This window comes from Prionailurus viverrinus, chromosome C2 (assembly GCF_022837055.1).
Source record: "Prionailurus viverrinus isolate Anna chromosome C2, UM_Priviv_1.0, whole genome shotgun sequence".
Taxonomy (NCBI): Eukaryota; Metazoa; Chordata; class Mammalia; order Carnivora; family Felidae; genus Prionailurus; species Prionailurus viverrinus.
The window spans coordinates 27,341,588-27,369,371 of record NC_062569.1 but is presented as its reverse complement, the minus strand read 5'-3'; the positions used below and the strand labels follow the sequence as shown (position 1 = coordinate 27,369,371).

The window sequence follows — 27,784 nt, the reverse complement described above, 5'->3', positions numbered from 1 at the left end:
TATTAAAAATTATTTAACAGGGCAGTACAAATGGAGAAATTATTCATGATACCCAGGAATACTTAATGCTGGCTTTTCCAGTATCTCACTTCATGACTAGAAGAACAGTTCTCAAAGAATAGTCCAGGGACCGTGGGAGTCCCCAAGACCCTTTCAGGAGAGCCCAAAATCTAAACTACTTTCATAAACAGCACTAAGATCTTCCTTGTCTTTTTCACTTTGATCCTCTCACGAGTACATAGTTTTCCAGACACTATATTACATGTAATGTCATGATAAATCTAAATGAAAAGCAGATATGAGAATCCAGCTGCATTCTATTAAGCCACTTTTAAAAAATTGTAAAGGTATAAAACAATGCCACTCTTCTCAATAAATCTTTTATTTTGAAAAATAGTCAATTTTCATAATAGGCAACAACATGGATGAACCTTGAGGACATTATGCTAAGTGAAATAAGCCAGTCACAGAAAGACAAATACTGCGTGATTTCATTTACATGAAGTATCTAAAATATTTAAATTCATAGAATTAAAGCATGGCTTCCAAGGACTGGAGGAAGGGGGAAATGGGGAGTTATTAATCAATAAGCATAAAGATTTAGCTGAGCAAGACAGGTTCTAGAGATCTGCTGTGGAACAGCGTACCTATAACTGACAGTACTATAGTTCACTAAAAAATCTAAGAGGGTAGGGGCTTCTGGGTGGCTCAGTTGGTTAAGGGTCCAAGTCTTGGTTTTGGTTCAGGTCATGATCTCATGATTTCGTGGGTTCAAGCCCCACCTCGGGCTTTCAGCTGACAGCATGGAACCTGCTTGGGATTCTCTGTCTCTGTCTCTGACTGCCCCTCCCCTGCTTGCACTGTCTCTATTTCTTTCAAAATAAATAAATAAACTTAAAATTAAAAAAAAAATCTAACAGATTTTTATGTTAATTCTTCTTAGATTTCATGTTAATTCTTCTTACCACAATGAAATAAAAGTTTAAAAAATTAAAATAAAAAACTAGCTGCCCTGTCGGGGTGCCCCCTGAGAGGAGTGCCCTAGGACCATGCCCCCCCCACCCCAGTTTACATCCAATTCAGCTTAAGCTATTCTGCCAAGGTGGCCTCTATGCATAAAGCCCTGGGACCCCATGGCTTGCACTCACTTCATTTATCTTGCCAGAGTGCCTTCAGTGATTAGAACCCTGGGCTTCCCCTGACCTGTACCCACATCAGCTTTAGCTACCCTGCCAAGGTATTCTCAGTGCATAGGACCACAGGACCCCCTCCTCCAATCTACACCCACTTCAGCTTTAGGTATCCTTCCAGGGTACCCCCTGCATGGAGAGTCTCAAGACATCTCCAGCTCACACCAGCCAGCTCTAGCCAGCCAGCAAAAGTCACCATGCATGCATAGTCTTTTTTTTTTTAAAGTTTATTTATTTTGAAAAAGAGTGTGTGCATGCATGAGTTAGGGAGGAGCAGAGAGAGAGGGAGAGAGAGAATCCCAAGCAGGCTCTGTGTTGGCAGCACAGAACCTGGTGTGGGGCTTGAACTCATGAACTGCAAGATCATGACTGGAGGTGAAATCAAGAGTTGGATAGTTAACCAACTGAGTCCCCCAGGTGCCCTGCACACATGTTCTATATAGGGGACACCATACATGAGACCATTTCTCCAAGTTTAGAAGTAATTGTTCCACCTAATCTATAGAAACAAATAGAAAGTAAAGCAAAATGGGGACACAAAGGAATATGCTCCAAAACAAAGTCCAAGACAAAACCTCAGAAAAATAACTAAACAAAACAGAGATAAGCAATATACCTGATAAAACATTTTAAGTAATGATCATAAAGATACTCACCAGACTGGGAAAAAGAATGGAAGAACTCAGTGAGACCTTCAATAAAGAGACAGAAAATATGAAAAAGAACCAATCAGAGCTGAAAAATACCATGACTGAAATAAAAAAACACACTGGAGGGAATGAACCAGTAGATTAGCAAATGCAGAAGAACATATCAGCAATCTGGAAAACAGGGTAATGGAAAGCACCCAAGCTGAAAGCAAAAAAAGAGAAAAAAAACTAGAAAATGAGGATAGGTTAAGGGATCTCTTGGACAACATCAAGGAAACAAACATTCCATTTTATGGGTCCCAAAAGAAGACAGAGTGAAAGGGGAAGAAATCTTATTTGAAGAAATCATAGCTGAAACTTCCACAACCTAGGAAAGGAAACAGACATCCAGGTTCAAAAAGCATAGAGAGTTCCAAATAAGATTACCCCATTGAGGTCCACACCATGACATATAATAGCTAAAATGTCAAAGGTTAAAGATCAAGAAAGATTTTAAATGCAGAGGGAAACAAAAGTTTCATCAAGGGATACCCTAAAAGTCTATCAGCTGATTTTCCAGCAGAAACTTTGCAGGCCAGCAAGGAGCAGCATGATATATTCAAAGTGCTGAAAGAATAACACCTATAACCAAGAATATTCTACCTGGCAAGGTTATAATTTAGAATTGAAGGAGAAATAAAGAGTTTCCCAGACCAAAAAAAAAAAAATCTAAAGAAGTTTATCACTACTAAACCAGCCTTTTAAGAACTGTCAAAGGGACTTCTTCAAATGGAAAAGAAATGGCCATAATTAGACATAAGAAAATCATGAGTAAAAGATGTAAAATATGACAGCATACACATAAAATGTGGAGGAGGGAGTTAAAGTTTTTTGTTAGAATGTGTTTAAACTTAAATAACCATCAACTTAATATAGACTACTATATACTTAGGATGTTATACATGAACCTCATGGTAACCACAAACCCAAAACTTAAAACGGATACAAAAAAAATAAAGAGAAGAAAGCCAAACATTACACTACAGAAACTCACCAATCACAAAGAAAGCAAGAGAAGAAGAAAGGAACAGAGAAGAACTATAGAAACAACCAGAAAACAATGAACAAAATGGCAGTAAGTACATACCTATCATAATTACTTTATTTTTTAAAAATTTTTTTAAATGTTTTATTTATTTTTGAGATAGAGAGAGACAGAGCATGAGCAGGGGAGGGGCAGAGAGAGAGGGAGACACAAAATCTAAAGCGGGCTCCAGTCTCTAAGCTGTCAGCACAGAGCCCAACACAGGGCTTGAACTCACGGACCGCGAGATCATGACCTGAGCCAAAGTCGGACACTTAACCGACTGAGCCACCCAGGCGCCCCTATTATAATTACTTTAAATGTAAATGGGTTAACTGTTCTAATCAAAAGACATAGGGCGGTAGAATGGATAAAAACCAAGACCCATCTATAGTCTGCCTACAAGAGACTCACCTCAGGACTAAAGACACATACTGACTGAAAATGAAGGAATGAAAAAACATTTACCATGCAAATGGAAACAAAAAGCCAGGGTAGCAATACTTAGATCAGACAAAATAAAAAACAAAGACTGTAACAAGGGACAAAAAAGGGCATTACATAATGATAAAGGAATCAATTCAACAAAAGGATATAACAATTGTAAATATCTATGCACCCAGCACTGGAGCACCTAAATACATCAAGCAAATACTAATGACATACAGAGAGAAATTGATGGTAACACAATAATAGTAGGGAACTTTAACACCCCACATCTAGGCAGAAAATCAATAGGTAAACAGTGTCTTTAAATGACACATTAAATAGATGGTCATAACAGACATATACATAGGACATTTCATCCAAAAACAATAATACATATTCTTTTCAAGTGCAAATAGAACACTCACCAGAATAGATTACATGTTAGGCCACAAAACAAGTCTCAATACATTTTTAAAAAGTGAAATCATACCATGCATCTTTTGTGACCACAACAGTATGAAACCAGAAATCAATTAGGAGAAAAAAACTGCAACAAACATAACATAAGCACGTGGAGGCTAAACAACCAATGAGTCAATGAGGGGAAAAAAAAAAATATATATATATATATATATATATATATATATGGAAGCAAATGAAAATAAAAACACATGGTCCAAAATCTTTGGGACACAGCAAAAGCAGTTCTAAGAGGGAAATATGTAGTGACAGAAGCCTACCTCAAAAACAAGAAAAAGCTCAAATAAGCAACCTAACCTTCCATCTAAAGGGACTAGAAAAAGAAAAAAACAAAACCAAAGGTGAATAGAAGGAAGGAAATAATAACAATCAGAGCAGAAATAAAAGACATAGAGACTAAAAACACAATAAAAAAAAAATCAATGAAACCAAGAGCTGGTTCTTTGTAAAGATAAACAAAATTGAGAAATCCTAAGCTGGACTCATCAAGAACAAAAGAGAAAAGACTCAAAATCAGAAATGGAGGGGGAGAAGTAACAACTGACACCCCAGAAATACAAAGGATTATAAGAGACTCCTACAAAAATAATAATAATAATAATAATAATAATAATAATAAAACAAAAACAGTAAAAACACTAATAAATAAGCAAACAGATAAAATTAAGAACTCAGAAATGAAGAAGCTATGGTAAAAAAAAAAGTTTGATAGGTTCATTGAGGCCCTTAGTTCAGGTTAAAATTCCAAGACAATCTCCCTATTTTAAAGAATAAAGATCTCTGGGAATTATGGTTTTAGAACAAAATGTAATCAATATAAAATTACAAACTTTAACAATGTAAAAACAAAATATAATTAGAATTGGGAGGTAAGGGAAGTCACTCTGGAAAAGCCCTAATGTTTTGACTTACCAGGAAGAGCAGGAATTCAATAAATATTATCTAAAGTGACACCCATAGGGGTGCCTGGGTGGCTCAGTTGGTTAAGCATCCGACTTTGGTTCAGGTCATGAACTCGCATGTCGGGTTCTGTGCTGACAGCTCAGAGCCTGCAGCCTGCTTCAGATTCTGTTGTCTCCCTGTCTCTGTACCCTCTGCTCACTTGCCCTCTATCTCTCTCTCAAAAATAAATAAAAACAAACAAAAAATAAAAACAAAATAAAGTGACATACATAGCTAGCAAATGCCATAATGACTCTAGCCTTCACACATTTTTATGATCATTATTTTTATCCTTAAAGAATTATTTTAGTAACTAATATCTTTTGTGATAAACATTTATCTGAAGTTCAGCAATAACTCAATTTCAGTTTTTGATTTGTTAACTTCAAGTAAAATTACATTTATTACCTAGGAAAAAAATACCACATTGCTTTTCTATTGCTGCTGTAACAAATTATGATGAATGTAGCGGCTTACACAACATGTTTATTATCTTACAGTTCTAGAGGTTAGTCCAAAATGGGTTGAACTGGGCTCAAATCAAGGTATTAGCTGGGCTGCATTCCCTCTGGAGGCATTACAAACCTTCCTTATCCACATTCTAGAGGCTGCCTGCCATCCTTTGCTTATTGTCCCCACCCCACCTCCAGTTTCTCCATTTTCAAATCCACCAATGTCAGGACAAGTCCTAATACTGTTATCCCTGTTTTTTTTTTTTTCTCTTCTGCCCTCTCTCTTCCATTTTCAAGTAACTTTGTAATTATACTGAGCCCACCCAGATAATCCAGGAAAATCTCCCTACTTAAAAAAATTTTTTTAATGTTTATTTACTCTTGAGAGAGAGAGAGAGAGAGAGAGAGAGAGAGAGAGAGAGAGAAACAAAATGCAAGTGGGGTAGGGGCAGAGAGAGGGAGACACAGAATCTGAAGTAGGCTCCAGGCTCTGAGCTGTCAGCACAGAGCCTGACATGGGGCTCAAACCCATGAACTGTGAGATCATGACCTGAGCCGAACTCAGAGCTCAACTGACCGAGTCACCCGGGAGCCCTGATAATCTCCCTATTTTAATGTCATCAGATTAACAATTTTAATTTTCCTTTGCCATGTAAAGTAGCATCTTAAAAAATTCCAGGGGAGGAGCCAAGATGGCAGAACATCATGGAAGTTTTTTTGTGTCTTGTGTTCATGAAATATAGCCAGATCAACACTAAACCATCCTGCACACCTAGAAAACTTATCTGAGGATTAACACAACAATCTGCACAACCTGAACCCCAGAACTCAGCAGGTATGAGGCATGGAGAGGTGAACTGGGGGAGAGAGAAGCAGTGGAGAGCAGGGAGCTATTTTTACTTGCGGAGGGCGGAGATGGGGGTGGGGGTGGGGGAGAATATGGGAAAAGCACTCCCCGCCAAAAGCAGCTGGAGAGAAAGTGGAAAGCGGAAACACCCACAGGGACTGAACTAAAAAGGGAGAAAGGATTTAAATTCCATTAAGACTCTATAAACAGGGGCAGTGCAGAGTCAGAAATGCAGCAGCTTGATACTTGGTGGTGCTCTGGTGGGAAGGGCAAATCCCAAGGAGCAGAGTGAAATCTGGGGGTCTTCAGGTCACATGGGATGGGCGGTTCCCCTGCTGGAAGGACAACTGGTAGAGGCTCCCGCAAAGGCAAGGCCCCAGCGGACCTGAGAGAACAACCACATTTGCTGCTGCTGGAACAAGGTTGCTAAGGGTGAAGCCTGGTGCCAGATGTGTGTTGTGATCTGCCGTAATCCCTGAAACGCTACTGCTACACTATCTCGTGAACTTTTTCTGGGGCGGGCTGGCGCCCAGCCGCAGTCTCTAGGCATCAGCAGCAGCATGACCTCATGAACTTTCCTGAACTTTTCTCATGAACTCTCATGAACTTTTCCTGGGTGGGGCCAGCACCAGGGGCCAACACTGGCCACTGCTCAGTGAGACCCTCCTGCAGAGGGGCAAAACGGATCAAAGCCGCCATTCCTCAGAAGTAAGGGGTTGGGAAACACAGCCGCATCTGAGATAAAACTCAAGAGGCAGGTGCTGCCTGGGGCTTGGTCACAGACAGTGTAATGTGGGGAGAGTACAGAAGCCGAAGACAAAGGACGGGTGTGCAATTGGTGATTGGGGAGAGCAGAGTTCTGATACTAGAGACTGGGTAGCTGGGTGACGCCATTTTCACCGCTCCTGCGCATGCGCATACACGCCTACCAGAGACACAACAATCCACCTCAGTAAGCTAAGCAGCGCCATCTAGCGGAGAACATAGCCATTACACTATGACCCACACAACTGGGCCAACCTCGTTCTTCAGGATCACAAGTCTCTCTGACTGCTTAGTTTACGGACTATAAAGCGCTTCATAGTTTGACTTCTAGGGGAAAACGAAGTAATTTCAATTGTATTTCCCTCTGTTCACGAGTCCATCTATTCATATTTTCTTTTTTTCTTCTTTTTTCTTTTTTCTCTTTCTCATTTTCCTTTTTATTGAATAAAGAAAAATTTATTTTTATTTTTAATTTTTATTAAAAATATTTTTAATTTTTTTCTACTATATTTTTTACTTTTGTGTAAACTTTTTCACATTCTATTTGACATCCATCATTTCATCTTATTCTACTTCAGTGTATTCATTTTTTCAAAATTTCAAACGATTTCCTTTATTTTCTTTTTCTTTCTTTCCCCTTTTTTCTCTAATCTATCAAGCCCCTTTCCCACCCAGACCAAAACACACCTAGGATCTAGCATCATTTAGTTGATTTTTTTTTTTTTTTAAATTTTTTTTTTTTTCAACGTTTATTTATTTTTGGGACAGAGAGAGACAGAGCATGAACGGGGGAGGGGCAGAGAGAGAGGGAGACACAGAATCGGAAACAGGCTCCAGGCTCCGAGCCATCAGCCCAGAGCCCGACGCGGGGCTCGAACTCACGGACCGCGAGATCGTGACCTGGCTGAAGTCGGACGCTTAACCGACTGCGCCATCCAGGCGCCCCTAGTTGATTTTTTTTTGTGTGTATTGTTTTTAATTTTTTAATTTTAATAGTTTTAATTAAACAAATTTTAATTTTAATACATATATATTTTTTTACCTCATTAATTCCTTTTCTCCCTTCAAAATGATGAAACAAAGGAATTCACCCCAAAAGAAAGAGCAAGGAGTAATGACAGCCAGGGACTTAACCAACACAGATAAAAGCAAAATGTCTGAACCAGAATTTAGAATCATGATAATAAGAATACTAGCTGGAATTGAAAACAGATTAGAATCCCTTTCTGCAGAGATAAAAGAAGTAAAAGCTAGTCAGGATAAAATAAAAAATACTACAACTGAGCTGCAATCTCGAATGGATGCCACAGTGGCAGGATGGATGAGGCAGAGCATAGAATCAGCAATATAGAGCACAAACTTCTGAAGAATAATGATGTAGAAAAAAAGAGGGAGACTAAGGCAAAAGAGCATGAATTAAGAATTAGAGAAATCAGTAGAAGTGTTATGTGAGCATCTCATAGTGGAAAACTTCCCTAACCTGAGGAAAGACACAGACATCAAAATCCAGGTAGCACAGAGGACTCCCATTAGAGTCAACAAAAACTGACCATGAACAAAGCATATCAGAGTCAAATTCACAAAATCCTCAGGCAAGGAAAGAATCATGAAAGCAGCAAGAGAAAAAAAAAGTCCTTAACCTACAAGTGAAGACAGATCAGGTTTGCAGCAGACCTATCCACAGAAAGTTGGCAGGCCAGAAAGAAGTGGCAGGATACATTCAATGTGCTGAATCATAAAAATATGCAGCCAAGAATTCTTTATCCAGCAAGGCTGTCATTCAAAATAGAAGGAGAGATTAAGTTTCCCAGACAAACAAAAATTAAAGGAGTTTGTGACCACGAAACCAGCCCTTCAAGGAATTTTAAGGGGGATTCTGTGAGGGGAGAAAAGATGAAAAAAATAATAATACATACATGCATACATACATACATACATACATACATACATACCAAAAGCAACAAAGACTAGAAAGGACCAGAGAACACTACCAGAAACTCAACACCTATTCTCTTGAAGCTGTTCCAAAAAATAGAAATGGAAAGAAAACTTCCAAACTCTTTCTATGAAGCCAGCATTACCTTGATCCCCAAACCAGACAGAGACCCCACTAAAAAGGAGAACTATAGACCAACTTCCCTGATGAACATGGATGCAAAAATCCTCAACAAGATATTAGTCAACTGGATCCAAAAATACATCACAAAAATTATTCACCACGACCAAGTGTGATTTATACTTGGGATGCAGGGCTGCCTCAGTATCGGCAAAACAATTAACGTGATTCATCACATCAATAAAAGAAAGGACAACAACCATATGATCCTCTCAATAGATGCAGAGAAAGCAATTGACAAAATACAGCATCCTTTCTTGATAAAAACCCTCAAGAAAGTAGGGATAGAAAGAGCATACCTCGAGATCATAAAAGCCATATATGAACGACCCAATGCTAATATCATCCTCAATGGGGAAAAACTGAGAGCGTTCCCCCTAAAGTCAGGAACAAGACAGGGATGTCCACTCTCACCACTGTTATTCAACATAGTATTGGAAGTCTTAGCCTCAGCAATCAGACAACACAAAGAAATAAAAGGCATTCCAAATTGGCCAGGAGGAGGTCAAACTTTCACTCTTCGCAAATGACATGATAGTCTATATGGAAAACCCAAAAGATTCCACCAAAAAACTGCTAGAACTGATTCATGAATTCAGCAAAGTTGCAGGATATAAAATCAATGCACAGAAATCAGTTGCATTCCTACACACCAACAATGAAGTGACAGAAAGAGATATCAAGGAATTAATCCCATTTACATTACACCAAAACCCATAAAATACCAGGAATAAATCTAACCAAAGAAGTGAAAAATGTATACACTGAAAACTATAGAAAGCTTATGAAAGAAATTGAAGAAGACACAAAAAAATGGAAAAATATTCCATGCTCCTGGACAGGAAGAACAAACATTGTTAAAATGTCAATACTACCCAAAGCAATTTACATATACAATGTAATCCCTATCAAAATAACACCAGCATTATTCACAGAGTAGAAGAAACAGTCCTAAAATTTGTACGGAACCAGAAAAGGCCCTGAATAGCCAAAGCAATCTTGAAAAAGAAAACCAAAGCAAGAGGCATCACAATCCCAGTTGTATTACAATGCTGTAATCATCAAGACAGTATGGTACTGGCACAAGAACTGACACTCAGATCAATGGAACAGAATAGAGAACCCAGAAATGGATCCACAAATGTATGGCCAACTAATCTTTGACAAAGCATGAAAGAATATCCAATGGAATAAGGCCAGTGTGTTCAGCAAGTGGTGGTAGGATAACTGGACAACGACATGCAGAAGAATGAACCTGGACCACTTTCTTACACCATACACAAAAATAAACTCAAACTGGATGAAAGACCTCAATGTAAGGCAGGAAGCCATCACAATCCTTGAGGAGAAAGCAGGAAAAAACCTCTTTGATCTTGGCCACAGGAACTTCTTACTCAACACGTCTGTAGAGGCAAGGGAAACAAAAGCAAAAATGAACTATTGGGACCTCATCAAAATAAAAAGCTTCTGCACAGTGAAGGAAACAATCAGCGAAACTAAAAGGCAACCGACAGAATGGGAGAAGATATTTGCAAATGACATATCAGATAAAGGGTTAGTATCCAAAATCTATAAAGAACTTACCAAACTCAACACCCAAAAAACAAAGAATCCAGTAAAGAAATGGGCAAAAACACGGATAGACACTTCTCCAAAGAAGACATCCAGATGACCAACCGACACATGAAAAAATGCTCCACATCACTCATTATCAGGGAAATACAAATCAAAAACCACAGTGAGATACCCCCTCACACCTGTCAGAATGGCTAACATTAACAACTCAGACAACAACAGATGTTGGTGAGGATGTGGAGAAAGAGGATCTCTTTTGCCCTGCTGGTGGGAATGCAAGCTCGTGCAGCCACTCTGGAAAACAGTATTTTTAGTCCTCAAAAAACTAAAAACAGAACTACTCTATGACCCAGCAATTGCACTACTAGACATTTATCCAAGGGATACAGATGTGCTGTTTCGAAGGGATACATGCACCCCCATGTTTATAGCAGCACTATCAACAATAGCCAAAGTATGGAAAGAGCCCAAATGTCCATCAAGGGACGAATGGATAAAGAAAATGTGGTATATATATATATATATATATATATATATATATATATACAATGGAGTATTACTCAGCAATCAAAATGAATGAAATCTTGCCATTTGTAACTACATGGATGGAACTGGAGGGTATTATGCTAAGTGAAATGAGTCAGTCAGAGAAAGACAAAAATCATATGACTTCATTCATATGAGTACTTTAAGACACAGAACAGATGAACATAAGGGAAGAGAAGCAAAAATAATATAAAAACAGGGAGGGGGAAAAAACATTAGAGACTCTTAAATATGGAGAACAAACTGAGGGTTACTGGAGGGGTTGTGGGAGGGGGGAATGGGCTAAATGGGTAAGGGGCATTAAGGAATCTACTCCTGAAATCATTGTTGCACGATTTTCTTTTTCAGGATTGCTTTGGCTATTCAGGGTCTGTTCTGGTTCCATACAAATTTTAGGGTTGTTTATTCTAGCTCTGTGAAGAATGCTGGTGTTATTTTGATAGGGATTGCATTGAATATGTAGATTGGTTTGGGCCCATTATAATCCAGGTAATTTCATGTGATGATCCTTACCTTAATTACATCTGCAAAGACCTTTATCCCAAATAAGGTTACAATCTGAGGTTCCAAGTGGACATATTTGGGGGGGGAGGGGGTGGGCAGAATTCAACCCACTTTAGGAAGTAAAGGCTTCTGGGTAGAAGAAAACTTCACCATAGGCTCATAAGAGTAGAACCAAGTCTGTTCTGTTACTACTGTATTCTGTATTCTCTTTTCCCAGCAGAGCAGGCACCCAATAAATATTTGTGAAAGGTTGAGTGTTGACAAAAATGGTGTTCAGGGAATGCTTTGCTGAAGGATGTTTATAGCAATTGCCTAGGTGCAGGAAGATCAATAAGGATACAAAAGGACAAAAATATAATGGTGCCTACAAAGGTACAAGGATACTGGCAGTAGGAAATTCCTAAAAGGAAGAGTGCCAGAATTCCTAAAAAGAAGCCCAGAAAGAAGAAGAGTTTTTTTTGTTTTTTGTTTTTGGTAGTTTTGAAGAGATTGCTACAGAACCAGGCAATGTAACAGCTTTTGAAACTCACAAAGGCAACTGTCACTTGAGAAAATAAAGTCTATTATAATAAATCTTTCAGAGGAAAAAGAAATACCACTGGCTATTTTTTTTTAATCACTGTAAAGAACTTAAAATTTCAGTCAAAAGGAGCTGAAATAAATGGACATTGTTTAGGCCACACAAGCATCTTGGAGATGGTAACTCACACAGCATGCTTCTACATGCCAGGCTATGTAAATAAAAGACCAAGACCCAACAACACATAAGAGGCAACCCACAGCAGCTGGCATCCCAGGCCAGCTCTTTCCTGGTCCAATTATCAGGAGTCTGTCTGCTTGTGTAACCCTCACTAACTCAGGTTTTGGTAATTTGCTCTACAGATGTCCCTAATGACTTAACTATTTCACCTGACCCTTCACCTCTAATTGAATTCTATCCCCTCTGTAGTCTTGTGTAACCTGCTAGTCTGAACACTTCTGATTCATTAATATGGTCAACTGGTTTCCAATAAATGCAGTTCATGTCCTTCGCTGGTTGGGAGGGAGTTGTTATTAGATGAAGTCTGAAAGACCTCTGGGGCTTCCATGCGCCACACACGTGGTCTGAGGTAGGATAATGGCATCTCAGTGCTGACCCCGGACATGATCTGAAGGCAGCACTATGACCAACACCTGCAATAATTTTTTCTATTTAGCAGAAAGCTGTGACAGCATAGAAGAGAAACCTCTGGCTTGAAAAAGTTATGGATTTGGGGCTGGGTTCCAGTTCAACAATACCTCTTCCACCCTTACCTCCTTTATCCTCACCTATAAAAAAGAGTCATTGATATGTGTTGTCAAGTGTTTGAGAATTTTTGCAAATCAATCCTCCCTTCCAAGTAAGAAACAGAAAATGAGTAACATAGAATTATCTGTGAGTTTGAGTTTGAGAGAGTCGAAATGTAAGATCAACATTTAATAACTGTAGTGATTGGGGCGCCTGGGTGGCTCAGTTGGTTAAGCATCCGACTTTGGCTCAGGTCATGATCTCATGGTTCAAGAGTTCAAGGCCTGCGTTGAGTTCCTCGCTGACAGTTCAGAGTCTGGAGGCTGCTTCAGATTCTAGGTCTCCCTCTCTCTCGCCCCTCCCCCATTCATGCTCTGTCTCTCTCTCTCTCAGAATGAATCAACATTTAAAAAATTAAAAAAAAAACTGTAGTGATTATTGAAACAGACTTCCCACCAGAATAACCTGTAGAACTTAAAACAAAAAAAATATAAGCGCACAGAGTTTTTCCTAGAGTAGTGTTGCCCAATAGTACTTTTGGCAATGATGAATTAATTGTTCTAGAAGTGTGCAATCCAATACAGTAACCACTAACCATATGTGACTCTTAAGCATTCCCCCCTCCCCATTTTATTGCAATATAATTGACATATAACATTGTATTAGTTTAGGCACTTAAAATATGACTAATGTGACTTGGGAACAGATTTTTAAATTTTATTTAATTTTTATTAATTAAAATTTGAATTCAGATAACCACATGTGGCTTAGTGGCTATCAAATTGGACAGCTTAATTCTAGACAAATTGTTCCCAGTATGTGCTCCACACACCAGCAGCAGCAGCACCACCGAGAAACTTGCTAGAAATGCAGATTCTTGGGCTTCATCTCAGGCCTACTGAATCAGAAGCTCTGCCAGAGGTATGCTGGGAAACATTTAACAACTGGCTCTTGAGGAAAACTGATTGGCAATGCCAATTTCCCTGGTGTAAGTACTCAGTCACCATAGCTGATTTGAAGCTACCCATGGGCTATCACAGAACTGGAGGTTGGAAGAAGACGTACACAATGGAGTCCATGAGTCAATGCTAGCATGCCACCGAACCCAGCAATCTGTGCTTTAACAAACCGTCCACATGATTCTGATATATAGTATAGTTTGAGAACCACTGAAGTAGACCTTCTAAATCAATGTCTAAGAAGACAGAGACTATTTTGTATTTTCCAAATTCCCATAAGGGGTTCTGATAAGTAGCCCAATTTGAAAACCTGGACTCAGAAAACCTACAAGCAAAGTCACCTTGAGGAGGCAGTGGTCTCCCCTATGTTTGAGGCTTCTTGACTCAAACCAATCAGACCTGCTCACTCCTGAGCATGGACAAGCCTGAGCCTCGGCCCCCCCGAGCGGAGGGTCACATCCAGCCTGCCTGCCCTTTGAGTTGCCATTCCAAACCTTCTCCCCTCTTGACAGGATGAATGACGTCACAGGCATAACCAACTCTAGGGGCAGACCCAAAACATGCAGCACTGGCCTTCTAACCACAACCCCCACTTTTCTCTCCCACTTAAAAAAAAGTATTGAGAATTACATTATTAGGATAACCTATAATTTGCTCTAATTTTTATTTTAAGAAAATCTTGTACAGATATCTGAAGATACCTTAGAGTTGTTTATGATATATGGTAGGCAAAAAATACTGTCTTCCACAAGTCACCATGTCCTTTAAGGTACATTTAGCCTGTCCACCAGATGTGTGGTAAGAATTGAATGATTTAACTATGCACGTAAAATCATATCTGGAATATTCTGATTCCATATGCAGCCCTAAGGGAGGCAAAATAATACATCTGAAATAAGTATAAACTTTTCCCTATCTTAGGAATCTTGCAGCCCACTGAAATTCCTTTATATTCTAACTAAAGAGGAAACTAATAGAATTTTCAGAGAACTTGTCTAAAATCAGGAGGTCATTTATACATATAGCCTCCATGGTAGTGTAGAGCAAATCCTTGTGTCTCAGAAAATCTTCTTGATTTCATTATAAACCCAGGGCAGAGAGTTCCATTAAAATAACTGCATGTATTACCTGGATATTTTCATTGCAAAAATCATAGTTATGCCTACCAATCTCTGTATTTTAATCTGAATTTGGCCTAAATCCCCCATGAGACTACAGTGGAAAACTAATATATATTCTTGCCCTAATTAGGCTCCTTAGTACAAAATATATTTACATTTATAATGTATTTAGGGAAAATAATTGGAAATTTTAGCTGCCAGTTTATGGGCTCAGGATGGCTGGCAAAGAAGCATCTTTTTGAGAAAGAACTTTGTCCCTCCCAGGTCCTACTTCTGAGTATAACAGTGGCATTCCTGGCTCACCAATGGGAGGACACACGCATCTCTGAGAATCTGACTTGGGTTCTGCGGGCTGTCTATGGTGTTGACAAAGAAGATATTACCTATATCTATATCTATATCTATCTATCTATCTATCTGCTAAGCTAATCAGCACAAATGGACATAATTCAGACCATAATTTGACAGGCAGAACTAAGCAGACTGATTTTTATATTTCTCATAAATACAAAAACTACAGCAAATAGAGTATTCCAAATCATACTTCATTCATATTGTAAAGGTGCTTTTAAGCTATAATCAGAAGGTCTCCTGGGTAGTTAAAAACTGAAATAGTATTCATCCAATTCAGAGGTTTTATGTGGAAATTGAGAAAATATTGCAACTTGCTTTGACATTGTATTTTTTTAGTAAGATACTGTTGTACACTTTCTGTTTCATGCACTGTTCAAAGTTCTTTGTTTATATCTAATTTATTCTTTCCTTAACCCTAGAAAATTAAGTATTATTCCAATTGTGCAGATGAGAAAACTAAGGGTTAGCAATTTTTTCTGCATTCACACAGCTGGTAAATGGCTAGAAGTGGGAAAAAGACAAAGTCTGGCTCCAAATTTCTTTCAAGCACAACAGTGGCTTCCAGTCTAGTGGATTTTTGTAAAGTGTCTATGGATATTCCAGAAGCTTTAGTTATTCTTCTTTTACATATAGTGGAGGTAAGTTTCTCTAAATTAGAGAAAAGTACTGCATATAGATTGCTAACTGAAATACTATTTTATTCACCTCAAGCATATAGAACAACTCAACTTGACCACTGTGGCATCTAGTGAGGGGCATGTGTCAGCTGTCCTTCTAAGAACTTGCCAATTAGCTGAAAAGCATGTGGTGAGCTGGCAGCCTCCAGCTGTAGCATCTGAGGATCCATTGAGCAGGAAGGGATAGTAGGGCACAGCATTTCTGCACAGTGCAGGATTCCTCTATGGGCAATCTTTGATCCAGAACTCTCCATAGGAGCTATAGTAAGGTCTGAGCCTCTTCCTACCCATTCATCCTTCCTTCCTGCTCACATCTCACAGGTGTCAGACCCACAGCGTAGTCTAGAGGCTCTCTTTGGCTACCCCTGATCCCACCCCCCATTTTTCTTTCAACAAAAAGTACCCTCAATACATCTCCTGTACTTCTCTTAGTGTCTGCTTCCCAGATGACCCAACAGATAAAACCACTAAAGAGTTATGTTCACATACAGGGTCAGGGGACCCAACAGATAAAACCACTAAAGAGTTATGTTCACATACAGGCTCTAGCAAGCCTGTTATAAGAGTAATCTACCAACCAGCATTTGCTCGTGCCCTGTCATCTATAAAGTACAGTCATAGATTCCATGGGGATACTAGGCTGATGTGAAGAGAAGAGACTTGGGTGCACCTGTAACAGACTACACTTCATAAAACCCCTTTATTCCCATTGAATGTGTACACTTAACGAACACATGAAGGGGTCTGAGAGGATTATTTTGTGGGTGACCACTTCTTTAAACTAAATAGTATGGGCATTGCAGAGGAAGAAACCCTATTTTTGCATTGTGGCAACTCACATTAAAGATTATCTAAATGGAGGGGTATCTATAAAGAAAGATGCAATGGCTAGGGGGCTCAAAAAGCATGCATGGAAGATTTCTATTCCCATGTCTCTGACACTATTCCTCTATTTTTCATCTTTCCAGTATCCATCTGGTAAAATTAGATTACCACCTTCCTTAAGAAGAAAGAGTAAAAATTATAGGTGAACACCAATATACACAAATTAGCCTCTTCTGGCAACTTGTTATTCTACTGTTTTCCCAAATGAACCAATCTCTGCAAGAAATGTATGCTGCTTATGACAAAAAGCATTAGTGTTCTTACAGAACTTTTCTCCTAGATGTAATTGTTTATTTAACAAATATTTACCGAGCACCAACTCAGAGCCAGTCACTGTCAGCAGGTGGGAATAAAATGATGAACAAGACAGACATAGCCCATGCTCTTGTGGAGCTTAGAGTCTAGCTCAGGCTCTTCGAACTTGAATGTGCATACACATCACTGGGATTTTGCATCTACTGATCCAGGAAACCTGGGGTGAGTTCTGGGATTCTGCATTTCTGACAAGTTCTCAGGATGCTAATGATATCAGTCCTCAGACCATGCTTTGAATAACAAAGGACTGGCCTGTTTGCTCTCAGTTGCCGTGCTGTGACCTGCTTCTGTACTGCAAGTGCTTCTCAGAGGTGCCATCAATTGGAATCAATGAGTACTGCCAATATAATAGGAAACATAGACTTTTATCATGATGCCTATTTAGTGGAATATTGAGTTGACAGATCAACATTTGTAGGAGTATGATTTACAGAGAGTAAAAAGTTAAGAGGTAAGGTATGGAATGACATCAAGATGGCATTCTGGGAATAGGTGAGAGCATGGCCTCTGAACACGCTTGCCCAGTCAGAGCACTGACTCGCTCTCCTCATCAATGACACAGAGCTAATGGGGCTAAGGGGAAAATTTATTTTAATTTTCTTAAAATTAACACTGCTTTTTCTTAACCAGTAGTCACTTTGTTGCCCTCTCTAGTATACCACTAAAATTTCTCATCCAGAATGCTAATGAACACACAGAGGTTAGTCTTCTTCAAAATGTGTAATCTCACAAATTAAAGGCAGCCAAATATACAGCTATAGACCATACGCTGATAAGCAACCACTTAAGACAACTGTCAAAGTTATCTCTTCAAATGGGGTTGTGAGGAGATGGAAGGTAGAGGGAAGGGAGTTGACTTAGTTCTAAGCTCTGTGAAGCCAGGAAAGCAGGCCGTGTGGAGTTAAGCTTTGGCGGGAGGTTGGGTTTGTTCTTTTTTCCTGCATTCAAAAGAGAAAATGAATCTGAGATAGAAAAAGGGTCAAGTCACTCTGCTCTCTCTCCAACCCCAAATGCCCAGGTACAAAATGCAGTGAAAGCCTGCACGCATCTTAAACTCCTCTACAAACGTGTACTTAGCTGCCTAACCTTGAACAGTGAGAACTCTCATTAATAATTTAAAGGAGCCATGGCCAGAAAAAGAAACTGGGACAGGTCAAGGGATTAGCAGGAAATACATGGTTAGCTGTGAAGCTAGGGATGCAGAGTTACACTACACACTCCTATGCACAGAATAATAATGTGAGTTTCTAAAGAAATCTTCCCACAATCTCACAGACAAGTCTAACTGCAAATGCTGCAAATGCTGAGAATGTCACAAACATCACTTTCTGCAGCAGATGTGGGAAAACTGACTTTTTCAGAATAAGTCAAATTCATTATACTGCTCATACACAGACACACTACTATGAAACATGGCAATCGCTCTGAAACTTTCTGTATGGTTCCAATTTTTCTTTGTCTTCTTCTTTTTTTTTTTGGAAGTGAGAGAAGAAAAGTTCAGTGGAAAATGCTGTTAGTCAGGAATGACAAAAGGTATTAGATACTGCTGCCACGGCTCCTTGCCAGAACGGTTTTTTTGTTTGGGAGATGTGCTATTTCACTTCAAAAACCGACAGACTGACAATTGAACACAGGAGGTGGCTGATACTGCCATGGCTCTCACTGCCACAAAAGAGCCTCTCTACAAAGATCACACAAGATAGATTTAAATTCCCATCACAGATACCTACATTAAAGTCTGGTCTAAACAAACACCAAGATACAATATTTCAATGGATCAAAGATGGTTAGTTGACTGGAGGCAAAACACCATCTGAAATAACGGTCTTAGTGTTCTGTGACAGCGTTACTACCTTTGGGCATCATAATGATGTTCTCTTGGTGGCGGGTGCAAGAGCCCTGGGCACAACTGTGAACCTTGTGTGCATGGGAAATAATTTCATCAACCAAAGAAAAGTCATATTGTGGTATGTCCAAAATGCTGCCTGAAGCACACATTATGTGAGGGTTTAGTCTATTATATTTTGTAGTCTATCTGACCTGAAAGCCATGATTGATGCTTCTTTAATTTTCTGCTTAATTGATGCATTCCAAACATGACCCATGACAGGCCCAGCAAGGCCATTTAAGGATGCTCTCTGGCCTACCTGCAACACCTATAGTTGAATAACTACTGTATAATTTGTATTTGGCTAAAGAATGGACCACGGGGTCACATACAGCTGAGGTGAGAAGCTTATTTTGAGGTGTCCATGGGTACTGATTTTCTATATGAGTAACTGATGTTCTTGGGGACTGATTTTCCTCTTATTTTTATAATGCCTTTTAGGACCCAAGAGTGAAGTGGTCGGTTGGGCAGGTGTTATTCTGCATCCACTTGAAGTTTTCAAATTGGATACAATCTTTTAGATTTCAGTTAGAGGCACCTATCCAGCTTGTCTTATGGAAGAAACATTCTAAACTATTAAATATGCCTCAGGGTGGAGAATTGGCACATCTTTATTCAATAGATTCATTTTAATTATCCTCTTGAGCTGAGGGAATTAGAGAGCGTCCGTAGGACCCTTTATTCCGGGGCGTAAATATGAGAGTCAGTGGAAACACTACCATGCAACGCAAAAGTAACCCAACGGAATATGTGACAAATATGAAATAAAACCACCATCAGTTTATATTTATAAATCAAGCCTTTAAGACATGTAAAGCTCTGGGAGTGATGGGACATCTAGGAACACAGAAATGGCCGCCAGCACTTAGTCTTTTTTTTGAAGGCTGATAGCCAGGGCGCTCTACCAGCTTCTTTGTCCTGGGCTGGGTTTAGCAGCCTGGGCTGTTACTTTTTGTTCTAGTATTTTGGGGCTGCTTTCAGAGGACACGAGGTCCTATGAGACTTGCTGGTATGGGTTCCTTGCCACAGCAGTGTGATCCCTCCAACTATAAAGACTGAAGAGAGGAGGTAAGGGATCCCAGCCCCTCATGTTTAAGCCAATTTTCCTCATGAGAGAAGACCCCAAAGCTCTGTTAATACTCTCTGCGGAAGGCAATATTGCTTAGCTGACATTAGAATAAAACCCCTGATCACTCTCCAGACTAAGGACTTTGTGTCCCAAGTAATACTATACATCTTCCCAGTTGCCTTCTATCTCCACGACGTTACCAGGGTCTCTCTGGGCCATTCATTAGCTAAAGCACAGACTGATGGGCATTACTCATAATGGGTTTTTCCTTTCTTTTTTTTCTGGATATCTTATCAATGTTCTTTTTACTTATCAACTTTGTTGAGGTATAATTGATAGACAATAAAAGGCACTCATGTAAAGCATCGAGTTCAGTGAGTTTTGACAAATATATACGTCAAAGTAAACTGCCATCACAATCAAGGTATCAGATTTTTCCATCACCACAAAAGGTTCTCTTGTGCCCTTTGAGTTAACTCCCAATGGCCAGACAACCCACTGGCCTCATTTCTATCACTACGGATGAGTGCTTCTGCTTCTAGAACTTCACAGAAATGGACTCATTCAGTATGAACTCTTTCATTTGTGGCTTCTTTCACTCAGCACAATATTTCTGCTGTTCATCCATATTGTTGTGTGTACTGATAGTTTGTTCCTTTTCATTGCCAAATAGTGTTACACTGCATGGATAAATTGCAAGTTTGTTTACCCATTCACCTACTGGTTGGCCCTTGACTTATTTCTAGCTTTTGGTATTATGAATAAAACTTCTAGGAACATTTGAGTACAGATTTTCTTGTAGACATACTTTCATTTCTCTTAGATAACTATCTAGAAGTAGAATTGCAGAGCTGATAAATGTTTTCATTTGTAAAATGAAAACAATAAAAATATATCATTGTCTAACAGAGTTCAAATTACTTTATTTCCATTTGGACGTTAAAAGGGAAGAGTTGACGCCATAAGTCACAGAGCAGCCCTCAACTGCAAAGGGCATGTGGACTTCATATGGGCAAGCAAAGTACAATTCCCTTGAGGCTGGCGATTTCTCTGAGCACAGGGAAGGGGCTCCGGACTTGCTTGTGGAGTAGCTGAAAGGGTAATTAAGTGACAATTGGTCAGGCTATGGGTGGGCAGCTGAGGCCCACATCACTGAAGCCTTCGCATCTGAAGAGTTGAGACCCATGCTCTGCCTGGACCATGCTCATGAGCCTCAAGCTATCCCAGCTTTGCAAGAAACCCTATTCTGAAACTCAACTGTGAATTGCTGAAAACAAGGCTAAAGTGCAATGAAATTGCTGAAAACAAGGGTAAAGTGTAATGAAATTCTGGCAAAAATTAACGTTCAAGAAATCATCAGTATTACATATAAAGGGTTAAATAGAGATCATTTCTTTAATATTCCAGTTGTGCCTTCTCATTTGATTATAATAGTTATCCATGACTTTGCCTATATTAAATCAGCTGTAGTCAACTAAATGCATATCAAATGTAAATAATGTCTTACTCTGTTTTCTTTCTCTGCAACTAACTCCTCACATCCCAGAGGGAATTTCCCAATTCAACATCAAAGACTGATTAAACATTTGGTGTAGAAGCTTAAAAAAAAAGACTGTAATTTTATTCTACATATACATGCTAGATAAAAAATAAACAAAAACTTCCTCTGGATGCTGAATGTTTGGAGTCATATCTTCTAAAAGGCAAAGAGAACAGGGGGACGCCTGGGTGGCTCAGTTGGTTAAGCGTCTGACTCTCGATTTCAGCTCATCATGATCTCATGGTTCCTGAGTTCAAGCCCCCTGTTGGACTCTGTGCTGACAGCATGGAGTCCACTTGGAATTCTCTCTCTCCCTCTTTATCTGCCCATTCCATGGCTCTCTCTCTCTCTCAAAATAAACAAATAAACATAAAAAATAAAAAAAGGCATAGAGAATGGGAGAAATAACAACTTCAGAATTCATCAACGAATTAAAGTCTCATGCCTCAAAATTTTATGATTAAGCTATGTGGTCACTAACAATCTTCTGGTTGCCCACAACTCTAATCAATAATCAACCCAAAGAACATTTTCATAGTTCTAAATCTCCCTTTTCAGCAAGGGAATTAAAAGAAAAATGAACTATTGGGACCTCATCAAAATAAAAAGCTTCTGCCCTGCAAAGGAAATAATCAACAAAACTCAAAGGCAACTGACAGAATGGGAAAAGATATTTGCAAATGGCATATCAGACAAAGGGCTAGTATCCAAAATCTATAAAGAACTCACCAAACTCCACACCCCAAAAAACAAATAATCCAGTGAAGAAATGGGCAGAAAACATGAATAGACACTTCTCTAAAGAAGACATCCAGATGGCCAATAGGCACATGAAAAGATGCTCAACGTCACTCATCATCAGGGAAATACAAATCAAAGCCACACTGAGATACCACCTCATACCAGTCAGAGTGGCTAAAATGAACAAATCAGGAAACTACAGATGCTGGTGAGGATGTGGAGAAACGGAAACACTCTTACACTATTGGTGGGACTGTAAACTGGTGCAGCCGCTCTGGAACACAGTGTGGAGGTTCCTCAAAAAGTAAAAATAGAACTACCCCATGACCCAGCAACAGCACTACTAGGAATTTACCCAAGGGATACAGAAGTGCTGATGCATAGGGAAACGTGTACCCCAATGTTTATAGCAGTGCTTTCAACAATAGCCAAATTATGAAAAGAGTCTAAGTGTCCGTCAACTGATGAATGGGTAAGAAGATGTGGTTTATATATACAATGGAATACTAGTTGGCAATGAGAAAGAATGAAATCATGCCATTTGCAGCAATGCATATGGAACTGGAAGGTATTATGGTTAGTGAAATAAGTCAGTCAGAGAAGGACAGATATCATATGTTTTCATTCATATGTGGATCTTGAGAAACTTAACAGAAGACCATGAGGGAAGGAAAGGGGAAAAAAATAGTTACAGAGAAGGAGGGAGGCCAACCACAAGAGACTCTTAAATACAGAGAACAAACTGAGGGTGGACAGGGGGGTGGGGAAGAGGGGAATATGGGTGATGGGCATTGAGGAGGGCACGTGGGATGAGCACTAGGTGTTGTATGTAAGCCAATTTGACAATAAATTATATTCATAAAAAAACAAATCTCCCTTTTCAATTTAGAAAATATGAATTTACAGGGAGGAAAAAAAGGGAATGTTTAAACTATTCTACAAGGCATTTGGCTCAATTAAAACTACAATGCATCTTTTGGATCTGACAGTTTATGATGGTAGTGTTTCCTTATAGTATAAACAAGGTAGTCATAGGAGTAGATTTGACCATTTCCAGTGTGGCTGGTAAATCAATACCTGGTCTACCATATTGAAACCTCCATGACAAAAGATAAAGGAGGATATTGGCTTGAGTTTCCCAGTAGCAGGTGCAACCTGTGGTCAGGGCTAGCCAAGGAGTAATCTGACTACTACAGTTCACAAAAATTAGCATAGGGATACACAAAGACTCTGCCTTTTGAAAGTCCAATTCATTTGACTCCTGTCTGCTTCTTACAAACCTATTGCTCCCATCCACCACCTCCAAATACATACACTTTGGGAGATTGGAAAGGGTGCTGCTCTAGAAGTTAGGCACTTCTGAGTTCTTGAGCAAATTATTTAATGTCTTTGGTTTCTCCTCCATGGAATGAGTAGTAAGTACTTTTCCTACTTAAAAAAAAAAACTCTTTTAATGTTTATTTATTGTTGAGAGACAGGGAGAGACAGAACATGAGCATGGGAGTGGCAGAGAGAGGAGGAGACACAGAATCTGAAGCAGGCTCCAGACTCTGAGCTGTCAGCACAGAGCCCGACATGGGGCTGGAACTCACACACCGCGAGATCATGACCTGAGCCGAAGTCAGACGCTTACCCAACTGAGCCACCCAGGCACCCCGGTACTTTTCTTATTTGAGACACAGAGGTTGGGCCCAGACTTCTTGATCCTAGACCACCCACTCAATATCCTGTCCTGGGGATTCCTCTTTTTACATAGCGATGGCTCTGCCTTATATAGCAAAGCATAAGCCTTCCATATCAAGTGCTATCCAATGGCCTCTCAGTTTTATATTTTTGGAAGGAAAGGCCCATGGGATATTTCTATTCTCCCAAGTTTTACCTTTGGAGAATAACAACATATTAAAGAAATACTTTAAAAGGATTTAAGATGCAAATCCACCTGATATATATATTTGTTTGTCAATAATACCTGTTACCAGATGGCTTCCACAGTACCATTTTAAAATGTCAACCTAAAAAGCTTTAGGTGCTAGTTTCCTTACAGGTGAAGGAGACAGCACAAGCTTTAATGGCTCTGGAAGGAAGATATCAAATGTGAATTTGGGCTGTGATGACCAGTTAATCCAAATTTCACCACTTTCACCCTCAGTTTGGAAAGAGAACTCAACTACTGCCAGAGAGCTGTTACACCATTGTGCAGCCATGAGGATGCACCTTGAAGACCTCCCATTGCAAGGAGTGTAACTGGCCAAGGGCCCCAGGGCTGTGTTCTGAAATCCATCCCTGTGTTCTGTCAGAGGCCACTACCACTGCCAGAGTGCAGCAGGGATACTCGGGCAAGCCCCTAGCGACTGACTTTGCTTGAAGACTTCCTGATGTCTTGGTTGCCTCTGTCTGCCTAGCAGACTAGTACACATCCACCAAACCTTGCTTTTTTTACTTGGAACATGACTTGAATCATGGCCTGATGATTCTCTCAGCCTTTTCCAGCTCCTTCCCTAATGCCTTCCATGTAGCCATTTCCCTTAATAATATCCTTGCACTTTTAGTCCCATGTTGACATCTGCTTCTCAGAGGTCGAGACTAACATATCATTCATTTATCTATTCATCCATCCATCCATCCATCCATCCATCCATTCATTCAAGAAATATTAATGGAGTTCCTACAATATTCCTAGCACTTTGTGCTAGGCACTGGGGATAGTGGTACAAGACTGAGATGGCCCTGAGATGGTCATAACCCTTCCTCTCAGGATCATAAATGCTTGCCTTTCTTTGGCTCTTACTTTGTGTGGGGCACTAAGGTAAGAGAACATCACATGCCTACTCTCATCTGCTTTTCACAACAACCCTTAAAGAAGATATTATTCTTGCTTCATGGATAAGGAAATTGAGATCTAGAAAGATTAAGTTGCCAGGGGCTTCCCTAATACAGGTAGCTTTTTCACTCCTAAATCATGTTTTTAACCATTAAGCTAGGATAGATCTTCCTCATTTGGGTAACAGTTCTGAGCACTTTTCTTCTGGTATTGTTTGCACATCCATTATCATCCATATAGTTGATCTTCCAAGGTCTGACTTCATTTATTCACTTTACATTATGAAAGCCAGGGAATCACTTAAGAAGAGGGACATGGTAATTCAGCACATTCACGGTCCTACACTATTCCAAAGTCAGTTAATGATGACGTTGTTTAACTCATGTAGAAGAGGTTTCTCGCCTGGTGTGAGTTTCTAACTCATCTTCATCTATCACAAAGGAGATAGGAGAGGACAAACAAATCCCTTGGCTTCTCTGCTTTTTATCTTGGTCCCAGCTCAGCTCTGGAAAACTGATGGAAGCTGGTCACATGCATCCAAAGCTTTTCTCAGAAGCCAGCCAGGCCTACTGGAGGGTCAGCCATACCAACCTATGTGCCAACCCTTCTGAATACTGATGCAAACTCATACCATGATCTCCAAGGTCAGCTATGGTGTCTTCTATACTTGACTCAAGTGGGCCAAGATCCAAGGAAGGAATGGGCTGAGACTCAGGCAGGTTCTCTGAAGTCAGGTCATCAGATTCCTTGTGGAAGGTAATTAACAATTCATGAGAAGCTGATAGAAAAAAACAGCATTACCACAAATGAAACAATATTGTTTAGAAGACTATTTGGAAATAAAAGTCTGCCTAATCCTCTCCCTTAAACATGATACCATCTCAAATTTTAAGAAGGCAGCTTGAGATAAGAGAAACACCAATTAAGGTGACCTTAATCTTCTACACCATCAATTTCAGCTCCATGACTAGGGTGAGGCAGGAGGAATGGCCATGAACACAACTGAAGGGCGTACTCACTTTTAGGCTCCTGAAAGAGAAGGAGCGATCGATCAGCAGCTAAGAACAAATACCCTCTTCAATTCTGCATCCAGGGTATCACATCTACCTCACCCTAGCCCAGCCCTGCTCAGTTTCCTCATCTCAGAAGTACAGCTGTTGCCTTGGATGACTTCCACCTTCTCTTCTAGCTTTAACGGTTCCATGATGCTGTGAATTCCAGTTTCCTAAAGAAAGAGATCTAACAGACCACATGAAAGAATTCACACTTGGGTGCCTTGGGGGCTCAGTCAGTTAAGTGTCAGACTTTGGCTCAGGCCATGATTTCATGGTTTGTGAATTCCAAGCCTCGCATCGGGCTCTCTGCTGTCAGTGCAGAGCCTGCTTTGGATCCTCTCTGTCCTTCCCCCACTTACACACACTCTCTCTCTCTCAAAAATAAACAAACATTTTTAAAAAAGGAAAGAATTCACACTTTGAAAAAAGTAAAATTCTCAAATATATATATCGGTATTCCAATAGATCATTTTGCTTTTTTTTTTCCAGTTTTTTTTTTCAGTAGAGCTAATGTTGAACTGACCTATTTTCCTTGAAAAGTGGCTTTCATGGAGAACTACTCTGAGAGTATCTTATTAAAAACAGAAAGTTAAATTCAAACTAATCTTAAATGAATAAGCAAAACAAAGCTTGCCATACTGTGGTATGGCATTTGTGAAAACACAGTCATAAAATATTTTTAAGAAGTCCATTTTTTGTGCTGTATACTTGTTTCAGGAGGTGAAATTGGTTCCAAATTTGAAAGGATCACTGATAGCACACAGGCAACTTTAAGAACTTTAAGCACACAGAGACTGCGTGAAATGTGTTTTCACTTTTACGTCAGAAATCATTGGAAAATCAGTACCTGGACACTCAACGGACTTTGATTCACTAAGATTCTCTTTGAAAAAAACAGATAGAATTGACATAATTGCTTCTCTTAGCAAGAACTTGATCCGATCGTTGATTCCCATTATTATTTCATTCTTGGAGACCTGAGCTGTTATGCACTTCTCCACAGAAAGCCAGTTCAGGCCCCATCACAACTGGATGTGCCGCAGGATAAAAGAAAGATCAGGCTTCTCATGTGTATTACAGGAATCCAGTTTCTGTTTTGTTTTGTTTTGAAGCTACCATCCTTTAAAGAAATAGTGCCTAACCTGAATCCACATTCAACTATGCTTCCAGATTTCAACACCCGGATTCAGCCAAGCAGAAAATGCCTGCCAAAATAAAAGGCCCCTGTCAGTTAGGGTCTGGAAAACAAAATAAGCTATTCTCCTAAACGCCTTGAAGAATTTTTAGAACATGTTTAAGAAATGACAGAGCCAGCCCATTTTTCTCTCTTAACTCTGATTTTTATCTTATATGACTGCTTTTGAAATATAAGGTAGTTTGCTTCAGCTGGCAAGAAAAGGAAGAAGGAATTGAGAACAGAGCCCCAGTGAAATCAGGATGAAATTAAATCCTAAATATGTGTATGGGTGAAGACGGGAGCATTTTCCTCTTCCTTTTCTCTTCATCACGTTTTTCTTCAGCTTCTTGCATCTG

General features: G+C 39.6%; 1 protein-coding gene across 4 annotated transcripts in view; it reads right to left on the bottom strand.

Annotated features, from left to right (window-relative positions):
* Positions 1 to 27,784, bottom strand: part of NEK11 (NIMA related kinase 11) — a 269,503-nt gene that overhangs the window by 123,727 nt on the left and 117,992 nt on the right. For all 4 annotated transcript variants that reach the window (XM_047875528.1, XM_047875529.1, XM_047875530.1 and 1 more), the window contains one exon: positions 25,828 to 25,942. In XM_047875528.1, the coding sequence (XP_047731484.1) occupies positions 25,828 to 25,942 (115 nt within the window). The remainder of the gene's footprint in view (positions 1 to 25,827; positions 25,943 to 27,784) is intronic.